The sequence below is a fragment of the Schistocerca americana genome, chromosome 1, assembly GCF_021461395.2.
Source record: "Schistocerca americana isolate TAMUIC-IGC-003095 chromosome 1, iqSchAmer2.1, whole genome shotgun sequence".
NCBI classification, from domain to species: Eukaryota; Metazoa; Arthropoda; class Insecta; order Orthoptera; family Acrididae; genus Schistocerca; species Schistocerca americana.
Window position 1 is genome coordinate 862,627,051 of NC_060119.1, and position 21,502 is coordinate 862,648,552.

Here is a 21,502-nt window from a genome sequence, read left to right on the forward strand (position 1 = left end):
ATGAAATTCTGGCTCTTATTTATGATCTTTCCTCTGAATTAAATTTAATGCTGTGTTGCTGGCATGGGGTATTTTAATTTAGATATATGTTCTTTCCATTTCACACTTCTGTATTTTTACTCCCCTTTGTTTCAAGTGGAAACATGACTAAGAGAACTGTAGAAATATGTTTGATAAAGTGGTAACCCTCGTCTTGATACTCTTTCCATAATTTATCTCCAGACTTATGAATAGTTGCTTTTGAATCTTTATTGTGGACTTTTACTTTGTGCTATTAATTAAATGAAGTTAGTCAACATCATTGTTAACATTTGGTCATTGCATTCCACAAAGACACTAATGCTGCTTTTTATATACATGTATCATAGAAATTTAGTTGTTGTAGTCATCATTGTTATTTGTTGCTGTGTGGAAAACATAACCTTACATCAGGTATTATTTCTAAAAATAAACACAGTTTTCTTATATCTTTTTACAGAGTCAGTAGAGCTGTCTTTAAGAAAATGTAAGATTGACTGTGAGATAAATCCAACAGAAACATTCAGGAAAAGACTGTGTGAACCTTCTGAGAAGGATATAGTTGATGCTGGCTTGAGATACACAATAGAACGAGCTGGTGTTGTGAGTAACTTAAGAGTTTACTCTGCCTTCTAATGTAGTCACTCGTATGTGTTAGTAGTTGTGGATGTTCACAGATTATGGTACTGTATGACTATTTTTCATATGTTAGTGATTTCCTTTTTTCTTTTATCATGTCTTGACACTGTGGTACTCACCAGTTGACATAACAGCTGAAACTAAGTGTAATACTGACGATCTCTGCTAGCTACAAAAACAAAATTGGGAACATGGACAGAAAGAGTACAGAAAAGTATAGAAACTATATCATGAAAAGGGTAATTGTTACTCGCCTTGTAGCAGAGATGCTGAGTTTCAGATAGGCACAACAAAAAAGACTGTCTGAAAATGAGCTTGTGGCCAACAAGGCCTTCATAGGAGAGAGAACACCCCTCCCCCCCCCCCCCCCCCCCCCCCCCCCCACACACACACACATACTAGTGCAAAGATAACACAACACACACATGACCATAGTCTCTGGCTGCTGTTGCGGCCATACTATGAGCAGCTGCACATGATGGGGGCAACTGGATAGTGGGGGTAAGGAGGAGGCTGGGCAGGTAGGGGGAGAGATAGCAGGGTAGGGGTGGTGGATGATAAAGTGCTGCTCCCACAAGTTTTCTTGAAATTATTTTGGTATACCATTACTAGTTTCAGGCCTGAGTCCATTGTCAGATGATAACATTACCTTAGGACAGAAATGTAAAACTTGCAAAGCAATCAACTCTACCATCTGATGATGGGATCAGCTGCAGAGTTCACCAAGCAAAATGGATAAGACAAACAATTACTATTCCACAAAGATTGGATGGTGTGTTCAAGAGAAAGAGCTTCACAAGTTGAGCAAGTGAATAATACATTGAACTTTTTCCAATTCATAATGAGATGATTTATTACAGTAATCACTGATATGTTTTGAAATGAGAAACTATATGGGTTGCAAAACAAGCCTTATTATTTTATAGTGCGCCAAAATCATGTTTTGCCTTATTTAAGGCATCTTCAGATTGGCCTACAAAGATAATACAAACTTTTCTTAAAAATGATGGCATGCCTCTGATTTAGTAAAACTGTGAACTAACAAGGAAAATATTAAAAACCAACTTACTGGCACAACAGATGTTAAACACATAGACTGCTGTCCATGCAAATGTCTTAGCAGGTGAACACTTCTTAATATTTTAAGAATATTACATGATGTTAAAATTAAAATAAATGAGGTATAATGCCAAAAATATTCAGAAGGCAGTAACTCATTGTGACCATCAAAGAAACCAATAAACACAACAGGAAAAAATGGCCCTATGCATAATGTGGCAAATGTTCTCAACTGGGAAGGGATCCAGTGACCTTTTTGCCCATGGAGGGTTTGTCAAGTGTGAAGACAAGCAGTAGAAACTCTTTTCATGTGCTGCAACAAAGCATAGAACATTGTCGACTTATCACTGCGATCTAAGGATACCATGGGGCACAACCAAAGTGGTTCTGCTATGAAAAGAAGTGCCACCCTCCTGATCATTGGGCTGTATGGCAGGCAACAAATGGTATGAACACATTTATTTCTATATTTTGACCCAGTGATCATTTACACAGAGAATGGTGCACTGAATTTCATTCTGCCAGTGCTGGAATTCAGTAACTTTACTTCTTAAGGATTCTGCATTTATATGTAACAGAATCGGCTTGTTTTTGCTGCTGGTAGGTACACTATTTACAATTGCCCTAGTTTAGTTATTTATTTTTAGTATATTTTTATACTATATTCTGATGCTCTTTGTTTTGATTAAAACCAATATATCCTGGGCTTTGTCAGACTTACACATTTCCCTAATCGGATTCAGAGTGTTGAGGCATATTGTCTGACTTGTAAGAACAGAATAAACTATTATTTACCACATTAAGTATTTTTTGGGTCAACAAAGTTTTCTGTAACCCACCTAGGCTTTGACCATTCTTCTATGGCAAACGTTTAGGGAATTACAGTTACTCACATTTGATGATTACAAGTAATACAGTCCTAAATATCAGTAAATATTACATTCTTAAATTGTCTGCAGGTTGATTAAAAATATTTATTAGCATTAGGTATCTCACTGTTTACACACAATAATTCTTGTAGCTCGTAGTGTCTATGTATTTTTAGTACTGTAACACATGTATTTGTTAAGTTCCTCAACACTGTCTCCAACAGTGACATTGCTGCAGTTGTTCCAGTGTGAAACACACAACTGAACCCACCTATGAAAACTGGAAAGTCATAGGTTGACAGATTTCTGGAATCTTCATTGCGTATAAGGCGTTGGTCGAATCTTGTACTGGTATTCACAATATCTTCATTTTGGACTTTTTATGGTATTGACAAGGTCTTCATTTCTGTAGCCATTCCTCTTCCAAAGCTGTCAGACTGGAGTATAATTGATATGTGACGATTTTTCCTCCATGTTTCTTGAACCACACTTCTTGTTGTAATTTTTTCTGTTGCAATTAGTGCAGTATTTATTTTCCTTATTTCAGCAGCAGGTTCCATACTGCCTCTTTTGGCAATGGTGCAAGAGTTACAGAAATAACTCTCATTAGATGATCTAAATGCATCAGTGGCATTTCCAGTTCTGATTTTGTCAAAATTTCCTCCAATATGAACGTTTTTGAGTTTCATGTGCTTGGCTTCAGTTCTGCAGGTGGAAGTTTCATTAAATGCTTTAATGCAACATCAAGGCATTTCTCTGTTTCTGATCACAGGCCTGTTAGTTTTTGATCTACATTATTCCCTAATGGTTTTATCCCTTCGATTCAATGATGGATCTTCTTTCCCACATCAAAAATGGAATGTGTTTCAACACTTCATGCACAAAATCCGACTTCTCACACTTTTCTGGAATCATGAGAGTTCTGACAGTTATCGAGATTCCTCAAAATATCTCAGTAATGACCTTCCAACAAAATGTGCTATCCATGGTATTTGTAATTTTTCCATTGGAAGTATATTTTATGTATCTCCTGTAACATTATCAGATTTGAAACTGACAACAGTGACTGTAGCTCATCAAATATACGAGGGTGGTTCAGAAAGTAACCTCCGATTGGTCACAGTGCGGGTTGTGGGGGGAGTAGCGACGCCATCTGTGCGTTCACGCACTCAACAGGTCAGTCGGCATCAAGCCGTGGTCGAGTGAACGTCATACCTGCGCTAGTTTAGTTTTTGTGGCAGTTTGAAATGTGTGCTGCAATAGAAAACCCCGCCAAATGTGAAGTGCGTGCTGTCATAAGGTTTTTTACAGCCAAAGGATATTCTGCAGCAGCTATTCATCGTGACCTTTGTGCCGTGTACAGACCAAGAGTTATGAGTGAAGGAGTTGTCCGTGAATGGGTACGTTTATTTAAAAGTGGACGAGAAAACGTTCATGATGAAGAGAGGAGTGGTAGACCATCATTGGTGACTGACGAACTCGTTCAGACAGTTGATGCAAAAGTTCGTGAAAATCGACGTTTCTCAATGTCGGAGTTGTCTACTGGTTCTCCACAGATTTCTAAGACTCTCTTGTACGAGATAGTGACAGCAAGATTGGGTTACCGTAAGTTCTGTGTACGATGGGTGCCCAAAATTCTTACCGACCACCACAAAACTCAAAGAATGGCCTCTGCATTAGACTTTCTGTCACGTTATGAGGACGAAGGAGAACCATTGTTAAACAGAATCATGACCGGTGACGAAACCTGGATTAAGTACGTGAACCCTGAGACAAAAGAACAATCAAAGATGTGGGCACATTCAAATTCGCCTACCAAACCAAGAAAAGCCTCGCAAGATTTTTCTGCCAGAAAACTGATGGCAACGGTGTTCTGGGATGCCAAAGGGGTGTTGTTGGTTGAATTCATGGAACGTGGTACGACCATTAATCAAGACGTGTACTGTGAAACAATAAAAAAGTGACTTCCAGTATCGTTTTTTTGCACGATAACGCCCGTCCTCACTCTGCTCGCAGAACAACGGCCCTTCTTGAGTCCTTCAAGTGGGATGTTATCAACCATCCTCCTTACAGCCCAGACCTGGCGCCAAGTGATTATCACCTCTTCATGCATTTGAAGAAATGGCTCAGGTCACAGCGGTTTGATGACGACGAAGAGCTCAAAGATGCGGTCACAGGCTGGCTCCAGGCACAAGCGGGTGATTTTTATGCAGAAGGAATTTCAAAGCTTGTGAAGAGATACGATAAGTGCCTCAATCGCTATGGAGACTATGTAGAAAAATAGTGCAAAGATGTAGTTGTAAGATGTATATATTAAAATATTTTTATTTAACTTGGTGTATTTTTTTAAATCAACCGGAGGTTACTTTCTGAACGGCCCTCGTATTTCCTGCTAGTGAAAATACAGACATGATATGATTTTTAAGTTTACAGTATGAGATATCAATATACATATTTAGGGTTAAAATAACAATATATACACATTTGCTAAATGTCCATAGGACACAAAAATGTTTTGTGCAAATAATAATTCAACAAGACTGTTAGCATATTTAGACGATGTTATAGTTGATTAAGAGATAACATGAAAAAGGTAGTTGCTACTCACTGTATAATGGACATGCTGAGTCACAGATAGGCATAACAAAAAGACTGTCACAGAATAAGCTTTCAGCCAACAAGGGTGTCGTCAAAAATAAACACACACACACACACACACACACACACACACACACACACACACACACATGCACAAGCTCACACACACGTGATCACAGTCTCCGGCAGCTGACGCAAGACTATGAGCAGCAGCACATGATGGGAGAGGCAATGATATAGGGGTAAGAAAGAGGCTGAGGCAGGGAGGGGGGAGGGGGGAAGGATGGCTGGATAGGGGTAGTGGGAGGATGCAAGGATGAGGTGAGGAGATGGTAGGGCAGTGAGGTGAAGTTGGGGGATTAATTGGAGGGTGGGGGGAGAGGAGGGGTAGCAGAAAAGAAGTAAAAAGACTGGGTGCGTTGGTGGAATAGTGAGCTGTGTAGAGCTGGAATGGGAACAGGCAAAGGACTATATGGGTAAGGACAATGACTAACGAAGGTTGAGGCTAGGAGGGTTTTGGGAATGTAGGATATATTGCAGGGAGAGTTCCTACCTCCACAATTCAGGAAAGCTGGTGTTGGTGGGAGTGATGGCACAGCCTGTGAAGCAGTCATTGAAATGAAGAATGTCATGCTGGGTAATGTGCCCAGCAACAGGGTGGTCCAGTTGTTTCTTGGCTACGGATGTCAGTGGCCATTCATGTGGACAGACAGCTTGGTTGTCATGCCCATGTAGAATGCAGCACATTTGTTGCAGTTTTCCTTGTAGGTCGCATGAGTGGTTTCACAGGTAGCCCTGCCTTTGATGGGATAGGTGATGTTTGTGACCACAATGGAGTAAGTGTTGGTGGGTGAATGTTACGGGATGGGTCTTGAATTTAGGTCTGTTACAGGGATATGAGCCATGAGGCAAGGGGTTGGGAGCAGGGATTGTTGTAGGGATGGACAAGGATATTGTGTAGGTTAGAGATTATGCGGGACTCAGCTATTCAGTACAGGATGTCAAATCAAACACTTTTCAGCCATCTAGTTCCCAAACTTATTTTATTTGGCTACCAGATAGAGTAGTAAATCGCCAAAACTGTAGCCAAATAAAATAAGTTTGGAAACTAGATGGCAGAATACCATTTCGGTGGGGTAGAGGGTGGGTGGGGAGGATGTTCTGTAGGATATTTCCCATTTCAGGGCAAAATGAGAGGTAGTCGAAACCATGGCAAAGATAGTAATTCAGTTGCTCCAGTCCTAGCTGGTACTGAATACAACAGGGGTAATGCTCCTCTGTGGCCACACTGCAGGACTTGAGAGGTGGTAGGTGACTAGAAAGATAAGGCACAGATGATTTGTTTTTGTACATGGTTGGGAGGGTAATTACAGCCTGTAAAGGCTTCAGTGAGACCTTTGGTATATTCTGAGAGGGACCACCTGTCCTGTAGATGCGTTGTGGATGGGTGGCTCCAGAATTGGAATCCGTCAGGTGTTGGGAAAGGTAGTGTTCAATAGAGGTAAGGCCATGGGCATTAGGGATATAATTGCATAGAGAGGTGGCATAAATAGTGATGAGCAGGGTGGCATGTAGTAAAGGAACAAGAACTGTGGAAGTCAGTGGAGGAAACGATTGATATCTTTTATACAGGAGGGTAGGTCACTGGCAATATGTTGAAGGTGTTGGTCTATAAGAACAGAGATTCTCTCAGTGGGGGCACAGCACCCGTGTAACGGTCTTTGGACAACAAGAAAGACAGTGTGGTATTGGGGTAAAGACTCACACATTTCTCGCAGTTGATTCGCGAATTGTGTGCAGCTGATCTCCTTCTCGGGTCAGACGGCTGTGTCGTTCTTCACAAAATAATCTTCTCTGAAGACTATAGATGGTTAAGGGAATTTGAAAATAGACTTTTTTTCTACTCTTGAAGTGATTCTGTACTCCCAGGATACTTTTGTTCAACTCTGTTATATTTTCATCTCCACAATAAAACAACTTCACAAGATTCACACAAGCATTCAACTCTCGCAAGTCAACCCCATCTGGGACCATTAGAAACTAACAGATACAATTATAATGTGTTTAGTTTAACAACCACTATAAAACCAGTTCTTGCTTCTCGCAAATCCAACATCCGAAAGTCAAATATAAGTGTCTTTAGTTCAATACCTAATTCATTTGTTCACAACAATACAGTCATTACACTATCAAGGATTAGCATGTGCTTGCTCTTTGTACTGGACATACAGCTTCTCAGGGATGCATTGCAAACACTTGTCCGCACTGATCGACCATCACTATTGCCATATTCTCCTGATACACACCCATCCTGCACACACAGAAACCGGCGGCGAGGTAGACACATCTTCACTCCCTCACCCTCGTACTTAAAATATTGGGTGTTCAACACAGTAGAAAGCCAAAAGTCTCTAGAATTTACACTGAAATTCTCGAGACACTACATATCCCTCCCCTTAGCTCAAACATGCAATATTTTATGCATATTCATTATGTACAATTACACAAGATAAGTCTTTATCTTTTAACAATGTCTTTCTTTCTACTAATGACCATGCATATTTTACCATAATTATAATACATGACCCTTTCAATCCATATTGGAGTTAGCTCTGTTTTCTGTTTCTATTACAATTGTAAATGACAGGTGTACGTAACTCATGAATACTCTGCTGCTTCATTCTTACTTCCCGTACTACTTTTTCTAAGTATGTTCTTATTCATTACCTATTGTAACCTGGAGGAACTCTCCCAGTAGATACTATGCTTTTTCTCAAAGGTCTAGCATGGCACATGTAAATATATATTTGAGATCGACAAAATTAACGGAACTGTCACCAATAGGAACAGTAATCATAATAGTTCTTACACATCGGTACTAAATATATGTGATGTGGAACCGTCACGGCTAACAACAATGTATGCATATTTTTCTATGTGCACATACTTTCACCCTACAACACTAGACAGTTCTCACAACATTTCAATTTGTACTTTCCCTGTTTCTGTCTTTGTGTTATGTTGTGTGTATGGTTAAGTGTGTTTGTGTATCCTGATTCTTCGGCTGACTTATGTGAAATAAGTTGAAGGTTATATTATACCATGGAAATTGAGAAGGACTTCAGCAATAGAAGCATATGCATATGGAAAGAGGGAAAGATAGATAGGTACTCAATAGAGAAGTAAGAAAGAAAAAAGGAGAGATGGTTGCTAAGATCGAGGAAGTGAAAGAAGATGGCCCCAAAGACAGGAAACCCTTCCCACCCCTGTTCCCCAGGATCTCTACTTCACTGGTACTCGAGTGAGAAGCCAGAGGAGGTATGATGTTAAATGTCTCCTACAGAATGGACACTCTCACCTTCACCTTTGAAGCCCCTGAAGAATTATCTTAGCAACATCTCTTGAATGGCAAATGGTGAAGAATTAGTTACACTTGTCTGCGTGGGTTGTCAGAAAGGTGGGGTGTGTGATTGGTGTTACTCATGCTTGTACTTAAACTACTCACCTCTTCCAAAAGTTATACAAACCCTCCCATTTACCTTATATCTCACAAAAAGTATAAAATATAAAAATAGAAAATTATACATTATGATAACATAGGGCCATGGGCATTAGGGATATCATTGTAAAGAGAGGTGGCATAAACAGTGATGAGTGATATACACAAATAAAGTACTCAGTTCAGTTTATGAAGTATAGGTATTACTTTGTTTGAATAGTGCCATGACTTTATACTTTTCACTCAAACAATATTTTATTAGTTTCATTTCATGTCTAGAGATCACTGTTCATCTGTGATTCTCTTAAATAGGTCCTAATCCTGTATCCATATCCAGTTACCTAATTACTAACATTATAGGATAGTTTAAGAATTCAAGAATAGATTACAGAATAGCTTAAGAATTGAAGGGAATTTGGTGCAGGAAAACTAATGTCAGCAGGAACACCGAAAACAACTCAGGAGCCGGCGGTTGTCACTCCGCCCGTTAACACAGAACGTTAACGTCCCTGGGGGATAGATGTGACTCCACCCAGATCCCATGGATCTGACATTAACTTCACTCGATTGCTTATGGACCAATACTTCTCGTTAAATTTTATGTGAAAGTCTCCCTACAGTTAGTTAGTTAGTTACGTGTTCCATTGATCAATAGCACGGAAAAACCATTATGATGTGGAACGTGTCAAATGCACAAGAAATGCACACAGGAAACAATTTTTTTCTGTTTTTTTTTTTTTTTTTTTTTGTTTACGTTATAGTGTTATAACTAAATATTTCTATTATTTATCTCATTCCATTAAATGGCACAAAATGCATATATTATATCTCCAGATTTATTTACTCATATTCAAAAAATCATCTATGGTATAGAAGGAGTTGTCAAGGAGGTATGATTTCAATTTGTTTTTGAAACTGTTACTGCTGTCTGTCAGACATTTTATTTCATCTGGTAATTTATCAAAAGTTTTATACCCCTTTCTCTGCCAAAGATAGATTGAGTAAAGGATAGTGTAGGTATTTCTTTTTTCTGGTATTGTAATCATGAATGTCGCTGTTGATTTTAAACTGGTCCATGCTGTTGAGAAAAAATTTCATTACTGAGTAAATGTACTGTGAAGCATTTGTAAGAATTCCTAACCTTTTAAACAGATGCCTACAAGATGTGCGACTATGAACCCCACACATTATTCTAACTACTTTCTTTTGAGCAGTGAATACCTTTTGCCTAACTGTTGAGTTGCCCCAGAATATTATTCCATATGACATTAGAGAGTGGAAGTATGCAACGTATATTAGCTTACTAATTTCTGCATCCTCAAAATTGGCAGTTATTCTGATCGCAAAAGTTGCTGAACCTTGTCGCTTTAGGAGATCCAAAATATGAATTTTCCAATTAAGATTCTCATCTGTATGTACACCCAAAAACTTAGTATGCTCTATCCTGGCTACTGACTTCTTTTGATGTATTATGTTTATTGAAGGAATTATAGTTTTTGCAGCCGAAAATTGTGTGATTGATTTTATTGTTGTAGAGACCTCAGAGATCATCTGAGGCATTACAAAAGTCAATATTACACAGTATAAATGTTACACAAATAATTACAAAAACAAGAAAAATATTACACAATATAAATATTACACAAATAATTATGGTACCTTCACATAAATACAAAACAGAGAAACTTCTGGTACAAATTGATATTGCATAGTAAATTTAGCCAATTACAGACTTACTCATATATAGAAGCATATAAAAACTGATCACAAAGTGTAGTCATACCATATTCTTTGCCTCCCTTAAAAATTCATCAGTTTCATAAATGCTGAGCTCAAGAAGAAATTCTTTTACTTTTCTTTTAAATTGTTGAATTGGAAGATCCCTGATATGTTGGGGTATGGCATTAAAAAATTTTGTAGACTTGTATAAGAAGCACTTTTGTGTTTTTTTATAGTTTCTTGTGTTTCTTGTGTTATAATTATGTCACATGTCATACTGTTGATAACTCGGATAGTTTTCCTTAATATGCATTACACACTGTAGTACAAATATTGACGGCAGGGTCATAATCTGTAATTTTTTAAAGCTTGGCCTACAGTGAGCTCTGGGTGCCAAGCTACATATCAGTCTTACTGCCTGCTTTTGTAGTTTGAAGACATTAGCTGCCTTGCTTTGATGTCCCCACAGTATTGTACCATAGGAAATGTGACCGTGTATTAAAGCAAAATAAACCACTTTAAGTACTGGCATGTTTAGACAAAGACGCAGCTTCCTTAGAGCAAATATTCCTTTGCTAATGCTGCTTCCCAGTTCTTCTATATGGTTACCCCAGGATAATTTTGAATCAATTGAGATTCCAAGGAAATTAACAGCATTTGAGCTCTGCTCAAGTTCAGTGTTATTATTCCACGATACATATAGGTCTTGTATTTTTTTTTTTTTTTTTTTTTTTTTTGTTTTTTACACCTAGCTTCCTTTAAGGCCTGTCTTCATCTTTTCTTTTTCACTGTGAGCATGTCTTTAAATACTTGAGAACCTGTACTTCTATACCAGTCATAATATTGATCACACTCCCTCTTGATCTTCAACACCTTTTCATCCTTGACCTTATTTACTCTAAGTGCCTTTCTATTAATTAGTAACTTAATGGGAAAGGACATCTTAGCATATACAGAAAGAGTAGATATGAGTTCTTCCACCTTTCTATCTATTGTATGTTCTCGATAAACTTGCAACCAATTAGTTTTATCAGTATGAGGCTGAAACATATTTAGATTATCGTAACTGATGACACATACTTTCTTTCCTGCCATGTGCACTGAGTCAGTGTTACAATTTCTTGTTATATCTGTTCTAAGAAGTAGTGGCCAGTGGTCAGAAAAAAATGGTTCAAATGGCTCTGAGCACTATGCGACTTAACTTCTGAGGTCATCAGTCGCCTAGAACTTAGAACTAATTAAACCTAACTAACCTAAGGACATCACACACATCCATGCCCAAGGCAGGATTCGAACCTGCGACCGTAGCGGTCGCTCGACTCCAGACTGTAGCGCCTAGAACCGCACAGCCACTCCGGCCGGCCAGTGGTCAGATACACAGGTCTTAATTACCTCTGACTTGAGATGCATTAACTCATTTGATACAACTATATTGTCAATACAGGTACCAGTACCTTTACAATGTGGCCTTGTTATTTCAGTGGTTGTAATATAAAGACCAAAAGAATTTAATAAATTATTTACATATGAGTTATAGATAGTGGACAACTGAAAATTCAAATTGAAATCTCTACAGATTAGTATCCTACACTTATACTTACAGACTGTCTCACATAAAGACACTAACTTGTTAAAAAAATCATCTGTTGAATTGCCTCCAGTCTTAGTTGAGTACAAAGCTACAACTATTAAATTTAAATCTGTTAACCTAACAGCTGCAATTTCACATAACGTTTCTAGAGATAATGCTTTAACTTTTGCTATTGGTTCATATTTAATCCCTTTTTTTAGAAATATAACACACCCACCATGATTTTTATTAGTTCTACAATATTTGTCAGCTAGGGTGTAGCCCTCAGGACAGTATAGATCTATTTCGTCATGCTTTAACCAGTGTTCTACGAGACAGAATACATCTAAGTGATAAGTCTCTATGACATCTTCCACCACTTCCAACTTATTAGATAAACACTGTACATTGCAGTGAAGGACATTAAAATTGTCTGATCTGTGCCTGAGTCTGTCTACCTTGAGATCTTCCTCCCCCTTTGGCCTACCACTAAAAAATCATTTAGATGGGAAGGAAGCACTGATTTCCGTTTACTCACCCTGTTAGTATTTGGTCCTGTTACTGGGATTAGTGATGATGCTGATTCATCTGCTGCAGCTGCTGCCGCGGCTGGTGGTGGTAGTGGTGTACTGTGTTTTTTCAAAGTTCAGAGCAAGCCCATTCGCAGAAAATCAATAATAACTTTTCCAAAGGCCTTATTTATATCATTTTCTATCAGATTTTCTTTTACTGGATTAATAATTATGCTTGTATCATCAGCAAACAGTGTCAGTTCAGCATCTTGTTTCACATAGGAAGGGACACCATTCACATATATCAAGAACAGGAGCAGGCCCATGATTGAATCTTGTGGAACACCTAATGTAATTTCACCCCAGTTAGATGAAGTGGTAAACTCCTTTGAATCACTTGAAGCATATAGAGAGACTTTTTGCTTCCTGTTCTGTAGATATGACTTAAACCACTCATATGCTGTTCCATTTATACCACAGAAATGTAATTTCTCTAACATAATGTCATGGTTCACACAATCAAATGGTTTGGATAGGTCACAGAATATTCCTACTGGTGACATTTTACTATTTAAAGACTCTATTATGTGGACAGTGAAATTGTATATTGCTGTCTCAATGGAAAAGCATTTCTGAGATCCGAACTGTGATTTACTAAGTATCCCATTACTGTTGAGATGGCTAACCACTCTTGAGTACACTACTTTCTCAAAGATGTTTGAAAACACTGTAAGCAAGGACACTGGCCCATAGTTATTGACATCTGTGGTTTCCCCCTTTTTGTAGTGAGGCCTAACAATGGCATACTTTAACCTGTCTCGAAAAATACCCTGAGTCAGTGATGCATTACATATGTGACTCAAAACATGAGCTGTAATTGCTCAACATTGTTTTAATAACTTGTTAGAGATGTCATATACTCCAGCAGAACATTTATTTTTGAAAGATTTAATAATTTTCCTTATTTCACAAGAGGTTGTTAGATGGAACTTAATCTGAGTAAAATTTTTCAAAACTGTCTCTTCCATGTACTGCCTGGCTTTTTCTTTTGGACTATTATCACCATTTTTTTCTCCTACACTTGAGAAGAGATTGTTAAATACATTGGCTATCTGTGTAATGTTGTTTAAGATGGTTTCATTCTCTTTAACAGTAATACTACCTACCCCAGTGGTTACTTTTCCTGTCTCCCTTCTAACAACACTCCATATTGATTTGATTTTATTGCTGGAGTTGCTAATTTGTTCTCTAACATACATATTTCTTGATTTCCTTACAACTTTTCTCAGTATGTTACAATAATTTTTATAGTGTGAAACTACTTTTGGATCTTTACTAGTTCTTGCTCTCTCATACAGTTTTCTTTTTCTTTCTGAAGGCACTTTAATACCTGTAGTAATCCAAGGTTTCTTTGAAAAGTTTGTTGTGTTACAATTAGTAATTTTCCTTGGAAAACATTGTTCAAAAAGAGATGTAAATTTATCAAGAAATATGCTGCATTTATCATTATCATTTGGCTAATTATATACATCTTCCCAGTTTACATTTCGCAAACTTTCTCTGAAGTGATCTATAGATACCGGGTTGAGCACCCTCACACTTTTACTTAATGATTTCTGAAGTGTACACCCTGTTAGGTTTTGTAAGTTAATCAGTTGTGCATCATGGTCAGATAATCCATTTGCCACTGGGAAAGCATGTGTTTGTTTTACATCCTCTCTCTGTACAAATACATTATCTATTAGAGTACTATTCTCCTGAGCTATACGTGTAGGGAAATTGATCACTGATTCTAAGTTATATGTTGTTAACAACACTTCTAGCTCACTTTTCCTATCAGAATTGCTTAGAAAGTTAACATTGAAATCACCACAGATTAATTTCTTCTTTTTGTGTGACAAACAGTATAATAGGGAGTCAAACTTTTTTATGAATAGCTCCCAATCTCCTAGTGGAGACCTGTACACTGTTGCTAATATCAACATAACATTATCTAACTGAATTTCACATACACAAGTCTCAAAGTGCTGATCAACACAAAATTTGCTTACTTCAACAGTTCTGTATTTATAGCCTTGTTTTATGAAAATGGCAACTCCTCCTTTATCCATACTAGATCTACAAGTGTAAGATGCTAAATTGTACCCATTTATACCGACATTTTCCATCCCCACAGTTATATGGTGCTCAGGCAGACAAAGTATATCAATCTTATTCTTATTTGTGACATCATCTAAACACATTATCAGCTCATCTACTTTATTTTTTATTCCCCTCATATTTTGGTGAAGTAAGTTGATACCACCCTTAGCTTTATCCCTATTTGCTGTGTATTAAGTTTCTTTTCTTCTATTTTCCTTGGTTGTTGTCTATCTGGAATTTGGGTTTAAGCTAAAAAACCTGTCTGCCTGGTCCCAATAACCACAGGGATCACCCCTTGTTGACTGTGGCCCCCCTTACAGTATCTGCTAATAGAGAAGCTAACTTATCTTTCCCCTTCCTATTAAGGTGCAGGCCATGTGTAGTGTAACCCCACCTACCAATAGCATCAACCAGAACAACGCTCATGTGAGACTTTGCAGATGTCTGGAGCATCCCGTTCAGCTCAGTGTTAACATGCCTTACAGCAGTGTTTACCCAGGGCTGATCATGGCACTGAAAGACTTCCACAAACCCCACATTCGTGTGCCCAGTTTCTGCTCCTATTTTATCCAGGTCACTCCAAATATTATATCTCGGACAAGAAACAATTACCATTTTACTAGGAAGCATGACATTTAGTAAGGTTATTCTATATTCTAATCTGTCCTGGACTGGTTTGAACTCTTTCCATGAATCATTTCTAACATTTCTATTATCATTAAGTTTGGAAAAAGCAACAGTCAATATGTTTCCAAAAATTATACTCTCAGTAATTTCTTGATCTATAATTATTTCAAAAGGTTCTGCCAGACTACTTACATTTAGCATGTCAAAGTTGACTAATTTTTCCCTGACATTCAATTCTACATTATTTACTTGTGAACCGACAGCTTGTGTAGTAACAGCTCATACACTAACATCCCTGGAATTTTCCACTGAATAATCGATATTACATCCTTATGTTGATCTGTGTTCCCTTTCAAAATATTCATTTCCTGTCTTACAGAATTAAATATAACATTACATACATTTCACAAGATTCTAATTTTTCATTAAGCTCAGGTTCTATATTATTACTTTTGGCATCAAATTCTGGTTTCTTTGTAAAATTCCGAAATCGCTCATACTGTCTATGGTTAGATTCAGTAAATAGCTGATTAATATGAGTATTAAAAGAACTAGTGAGTTCACTCTTTAAATGTAAGTTCAGATTTTCTACATTATTATTTATAGATCCAAATTCAGTCTTTAATAAAACTATTTTTGTTGCTTGACTGTTAAAGGTTTCACTTTGATTACTTAAAATTTCATTCTGAGCATCTCATTTTTCACTTAAGAGTGGCTGAATCAGCCTTCTGGTCATCCAGCTTAGCACTTGGGTCATTTAATCTAGCATTTAGTTTTTGTCTCAAAGTTGCCATTTGGGCATTTTGAGCTTTGATTAAATTCACTACTTCAGACCTGTCATCCCCTTCTTTAGCAATTCTCATAGCCATGGCTGGTTCTGACGTCTCTCCAACTTGTTGTATACTGTCCCTGCTTCTATAGACTTTAGCTCTTGTGAGCATCCAATACTGATTTCAGTTATACCAATTACACAGTAAAAATTCACCCCACAGTATTTTGTAACATGTCTTACTAGAATAATAAAATTTTTATTTCTGCTCACCCAGCATAGAATTCTTGCTGCATAGGTGAGCGAATGTGTAATCAGTTCCGTTGGACAGCACTGGCACTGGCGGCATCAAGTGTTGGTTTGAAAGTCATCACAGGCAAGCACAGGTGGAGTCAGCACTGGTGAGCAGCAGCTGCTGCAGTTGGCGTTGGTGACTGGTTACTGTGTCAGTGTCGGCCCAATGTACGTGTGTGGAGACTGCTTACTCTCCACACCCAATCATCTTATTCGAAAAACTGAGGTCATCTCTCCAGTTTTCTTCGCTATTACTTTCTCAAGTCTTTTACAGTGCTGCACTTGCAACTTTCTTCCATTTGTTCGTTGGACTCAACGCGATTACTGGAAACAGTTCTCGTATGTTGTTATGCTTGGTTGCTATGGCAATGCCTAATATCTTCTTTCCGTTTCTGTCTTTAAATTTCCGTTTTCTTCGGGTCCTGTTAAATAGGTCACTACGTTCTAATGGTCTTCGGATGACAAGAGAGACAGTGTGGTACTGGGGTGCAAGACTCTCACGTTTCTCACAGCTGACTCGCATATTGTGTGCGGTGATCTTCTTCTAAGGTCAGATGGCTGCATCAATCTTCACAAACTCTTCTTCTCTGAAGACTATAGTTGGTTATGGGAATTTCAAAATAGTCTTCTTTTCCATTCTTGAAATGACTCTGTACTCCCAGGATACTTTTGTTCAACTCTGTTATATTTTCATCTCCACAATAAAACAATTTCACGAGATTCACACAAGCATTCTAATATCGCGAGTCAACCCCGTTTTGTACCACTAGAAACTAACAGATGCAATTATAATGTGTTTGCTTTAATAACCTCTATGAAACAAGTTCTTGGTTCTCGCAAGTCCAACACCCAAAAGTCAAGTGTAAGTGTCTTTAGTTCAATACCTAATTCATTTGTTCACAACAATAGTCATTACACCATTAAGGAATAGAGCGTGTTCGCTCTTTGTACTGGACATGCAGCTTCTCAGACGCATGCTGAAAACACTTGTCCGCACCGATCAATCATCGGTATTGCTCTATTCTCCTGCACACACAGAAGCCAGCGTCAAGGTAGACAGATCTCCACTCTCTCACCCTCATACTTAAAATATTGGGTGTTCAAGACGGTGGAAAGCTGAGTGTCTCTAGAATTTACACTGAAATTCTCGTGGCACTGCAACCGGCCACAATGGGGTGTCTTGGGTTGTAGGGTTTAAGTACTTTAGGAAGCATGCAAGATTTAGGAGTGCAAGGAATGGTAGGCACAACCCGTGGGGGTCACATCTGCACTGACGAGCAGTCTCTCTCAAAATATACCAAGGGTCTCACTGAGGTCTTTACAGATCATAATTACCCTCCCAACCTTGTACAGACAGAAATCTTCTATAGCGTATCTTTCCAGTTACTCACCACCACCAAAAATCTCACCATCTGGCCACACCACCCAGCACTGGAGCAACTGAATTACATTCTTCACCAGGGTTTCGACTACCTATCATTGTGCCCTGAAATGAGAAATGACTTCCACAACTTCCCCTACCCTGCACAGTGGTGTTCTGCCACCCACCAAGCCTACACAGTATCCTCATCCATCCCTATGCAACCCCTGCTCCCAACCCCTTGCCTCATATCCCTTTAATAGACTTAGATCCAGTACCTGTCCCATGCATCCACCCATCACCATCTATACCAGTCTAGTCACAAATATCAGCTATCCCACCAAAGGCAGAGCTATTTGTGAAACCAGTCATGTGATCTACAAGCCGAACTGCAACCACTGTGGCGCATTCTATGCGGGAATGACAACCAACAAGTTGTCTGTCCACATGAATGGCCACCGACAAACCGCGACCCTGTTGCTGAGCGTGCCACCATGCATGACAGTCTTCATTTCAGTGACTGCTTCACAGCCTGTGCCATTGGCAACCTTGCCACCAACACTAGCTTTTCTTAATTGTGCAGGTAGGAACTCTACCTGCAATATACCCTACATTCCTGTAACCCTCCTGGCTTCAACATTTGTTAGTCATTGTCTTAAGCATCTAGCCCCTTCCTGTTCCCATTCCAGCACTACACAGCCCACTATTCCACCAACGCACCCACTCTTTTCACTTCCCTCCAACATGTTGTCTGTTCACATGAATGGCCACCGACAAACTGCGACCCTGTTGCTGAGCGTGCCACCATGCATCACAGTCTTCATTTCAGTGACTGCTTCACAGCCTGTGCCATTGGCAACCTTGCCACCAACACTAGCTTTTCTTAATTGTGCAGGTAGGAACTCTACCTGCAATATACCCTACATTCCTGTAACCCTCCTGGCTTCAACATTTGTTAGTCATTGTCTTAAGCATCTAGCCCCTTCCTGTTCCCATTCCAGCACTACACAGCCCACTATTCCACCAACGCACCCACTCTTTTCACTTCCCTCCCTTTCTGCCCCCCCCCCAACCCGTCGCCTAACCTCTTGACTGCATGTAGCTGCCCTATCCTCATTCCAACTCATCCCTGCACACAACCGTAGTCTGGCTTCAGCTTGCCGGAGGCTGTGGTCATGTGTGTGTGTGTGTGTGTGTGTGTGTGTGTGTGTGTGTGTGAGTTGCATTTGTGTATGTTGTCTATTTTTGACAAAGGCCTTGTTGGCTGAAAGCTTATTTTGTGGCACTCTTTTTGTTGCGCCTATTTGCGACTCAGCATCTCCACTATATGGTGAGTAGCAACTATCCTTTTCATAATATTATTACATTGGATTTTACATTGTTTAATTAAGAGATAAATCTCTCTGAAACACACCTTTTCTGTACTGCTTAATTAGATTGACAAAGACTACCAATATAAATAATCACAGGCAAAATATGTCGCATTCAAATGTGAACAATACAAATACATCAGGATTTCTTATGCTTTGAAGTTACAGCTGCAGAAATTTAAGTGCCCATATTTCGCAGCTTTCAATACAATTATTGATGATGAGTAAACAGATTTGTTAAACTTCCTTCTCATATATTTAGGTTGTGTTGCCCAGAAGCAGAAATATACCACAAAGAAAAACCATAAAACAGTTGAAGTTTGGAGTTTTGCACCTGATCTCTAAATATCCAAGACTTTAGTAATGGTCCTTCTTGATAGATCAAAGAACATTGAAGCAGATAGACTCCATTCCCTCCAACTAAAAAAGAAGTATAAATTAGAACTTAGGAAACAGGTGTGAATGGCAGACAATAACTACATTCACCAATCACAAAACGAATGAATGGTTGCCTCAAAATTTACTAAGGCAGAACTGAATAAAAGTTACGAACTCTCTTCAAATGTTGGTTATTGACAACTCATACAGAAACCAGAGTCAAAGGAAGTGGTGGTTGAAAAGGAAGTGGAACAGGGCTGTAGCCTATCCCCAATATTAATCAATCTGTACACTGAGCAAGTAGTGAAGGAAACCAAAGAGAAATTTAGAGAAAAAATGAAAGTTCAGGGAGAAGAAAGCAAAACATTTACGTCTGCTGATGACATTGTAAACATGTCAGTGACAACAAAAGCCTTGGAAATACATTTGATTACAATGAACAATGTCGTGAAAGGAAGATATAAGATGAACATCAGCAAAAACAAAAGAATGGTAGTAGGATGTAGACATATTAAACTAGTTCATGCTGAGGGAATTAGATTAGGAAATGACACACTAAAAGTAGTAGATAAGTTTTGCTGTTTGGACATTAAAATAACTTATGATGGCCGAAGTAGAGAGGACATGAAGTGTACACTGGCAATGGGAAGAAAAGCATTTCTGTTGAAGAGAAGTTTATTAATAGTGAACATAAATTTAAATGTTAAGAAGTTTTTTCTGAAGGTATTTTTTGGGAACAGAGTTTTGTTCAGCAGGGAAATGTGGATGATAAGCAGCTCAGATAAGAAGAGACTAAAAAATTTTGATATGTAGTCCTACACAAGAATGCTCAAGGTTAGATGGGTAGCTCATGTAACCAATTAGGAAGTACTGAATAGAACTGGAGAGAAAAGATCATTGTGGCATAAATTGACCAGAAGAAGAGATTTATTGATAGGACACTTTCTGTGACATCATGAGATGATCAATTTAGTGTTAAAGGGAAGAATGAAAGGAAAAAATTGTAGAGGGAGACCAAGAGGCAAATACAGTAATGTAAAAGTTGCTGTAATTACTTAAAGATGAAGAAGTTTGCACATGATTGAGCAGTGTGGAGAACTACATCTGGAATTAAGAGAGAGAGAGAGAGAGAGAGAGAGAGAGAGAGAGCCTTACACTGAGATTAAATTTTTGTTCTGAATTTTGTTGTTCTTTAGTCTGCTGTGTTCCAAGTTACTTTCTTTGTTCAAACTTTGACAACATTGATAGCATGTATAATCTCCAGATGAAATATATTGAAATGAATTTACTAAACCTTAAAGGGAAAAAACGTAATAACAGTCCTGGAATCCAAAGAAACTTTTTGTTTGGGATTTAATTTCATATTTAATTTGTTTACTTTTCTTCAGGAAACACTTCGTACAGCAAGTGAACTACAATTGTGCTTAGACCTGAGAACAGCAGCATACTGCAATGCTATTGAAAAGATATTCAGAACTTATGATAATGCTGGGTTGGCTATGTAAGCCCCTCAGCTACATGTCAGGTAAACGTTGTCATCTTTTATTAGACGTTTCTATTACAAGGGTAAACAATATTTGAAAATGTGTTGCAGTTTCATTTGTTTAGTCATATCAGTTATTTAGAACATAAATTTAAAATTAATAAGGATGTTCAGGCTTTCTGGATGTGTTGATATTCACTCTTTTACATTTCAGTTCCTGGGTGTCACAAGGTTAGTGAGCGACTCGTAGACTTCACCGCTATACAATATATGGATGAGTAAATAAGAGTTGATGTCTACGGGGTCTTTTTTAAAAGGTTTAATATTGAATGAAGCCTTTTTTGCAAGACTTTTTTGTATTTGACACACTTCAAATGATACAAATGTGATTGTTCAAATTACTGTAAGATTCGTGTAGCTATATGTATGTACAATATGTCACATTACTGGAATACAAAATTTGTAAAGTAAACCAAGGGTACACAAAGATTTTCATTTATTTTGAAGAAATGGAACTGTTCTATAAAATGAATTTGACACCAATTTTGATAAAGAAAATTAAGAATGAAAACAGAAAAATACAAATTGAAATAATT

At 38.2% G+C, this 21,502-nt stretch overlaps 1 protein-coding gene across 1 annotated transcript in view; it reads left to right on the top strand.

Annotated features, from left to right (window-relative positions):
- The window catches only part of LOC124594775 (glutamate dehydrogenase, mitochondrial-like), a 45,870-nt gene extending 24,590 nt beyond the window's left edge, over positions 1 to 21,280 (top strand). The window contains exons 3-5 of the mRNA XM_047133181.1: positions 479 to 621; positions 20,812 to 20,948; positions 21,121 to 21,280. Of these exons, the coding sequence (XP_046989137.1) occupies positions 479 to 621; positions 20,812 to 20,928 (260 nt within the window). The 3' untranslated portion in view covers positions 20,929 to 20,948; positions 21,121 to 21,280. The remainder of the gene's footprint in view (positions 1 to 478; positions 622 to 20,811; positions 20,949 to 21,120) is intronic.
- The last annotated feature ends 222 nt before the right edge of the window (positions 21,281 to 21,502 follow it).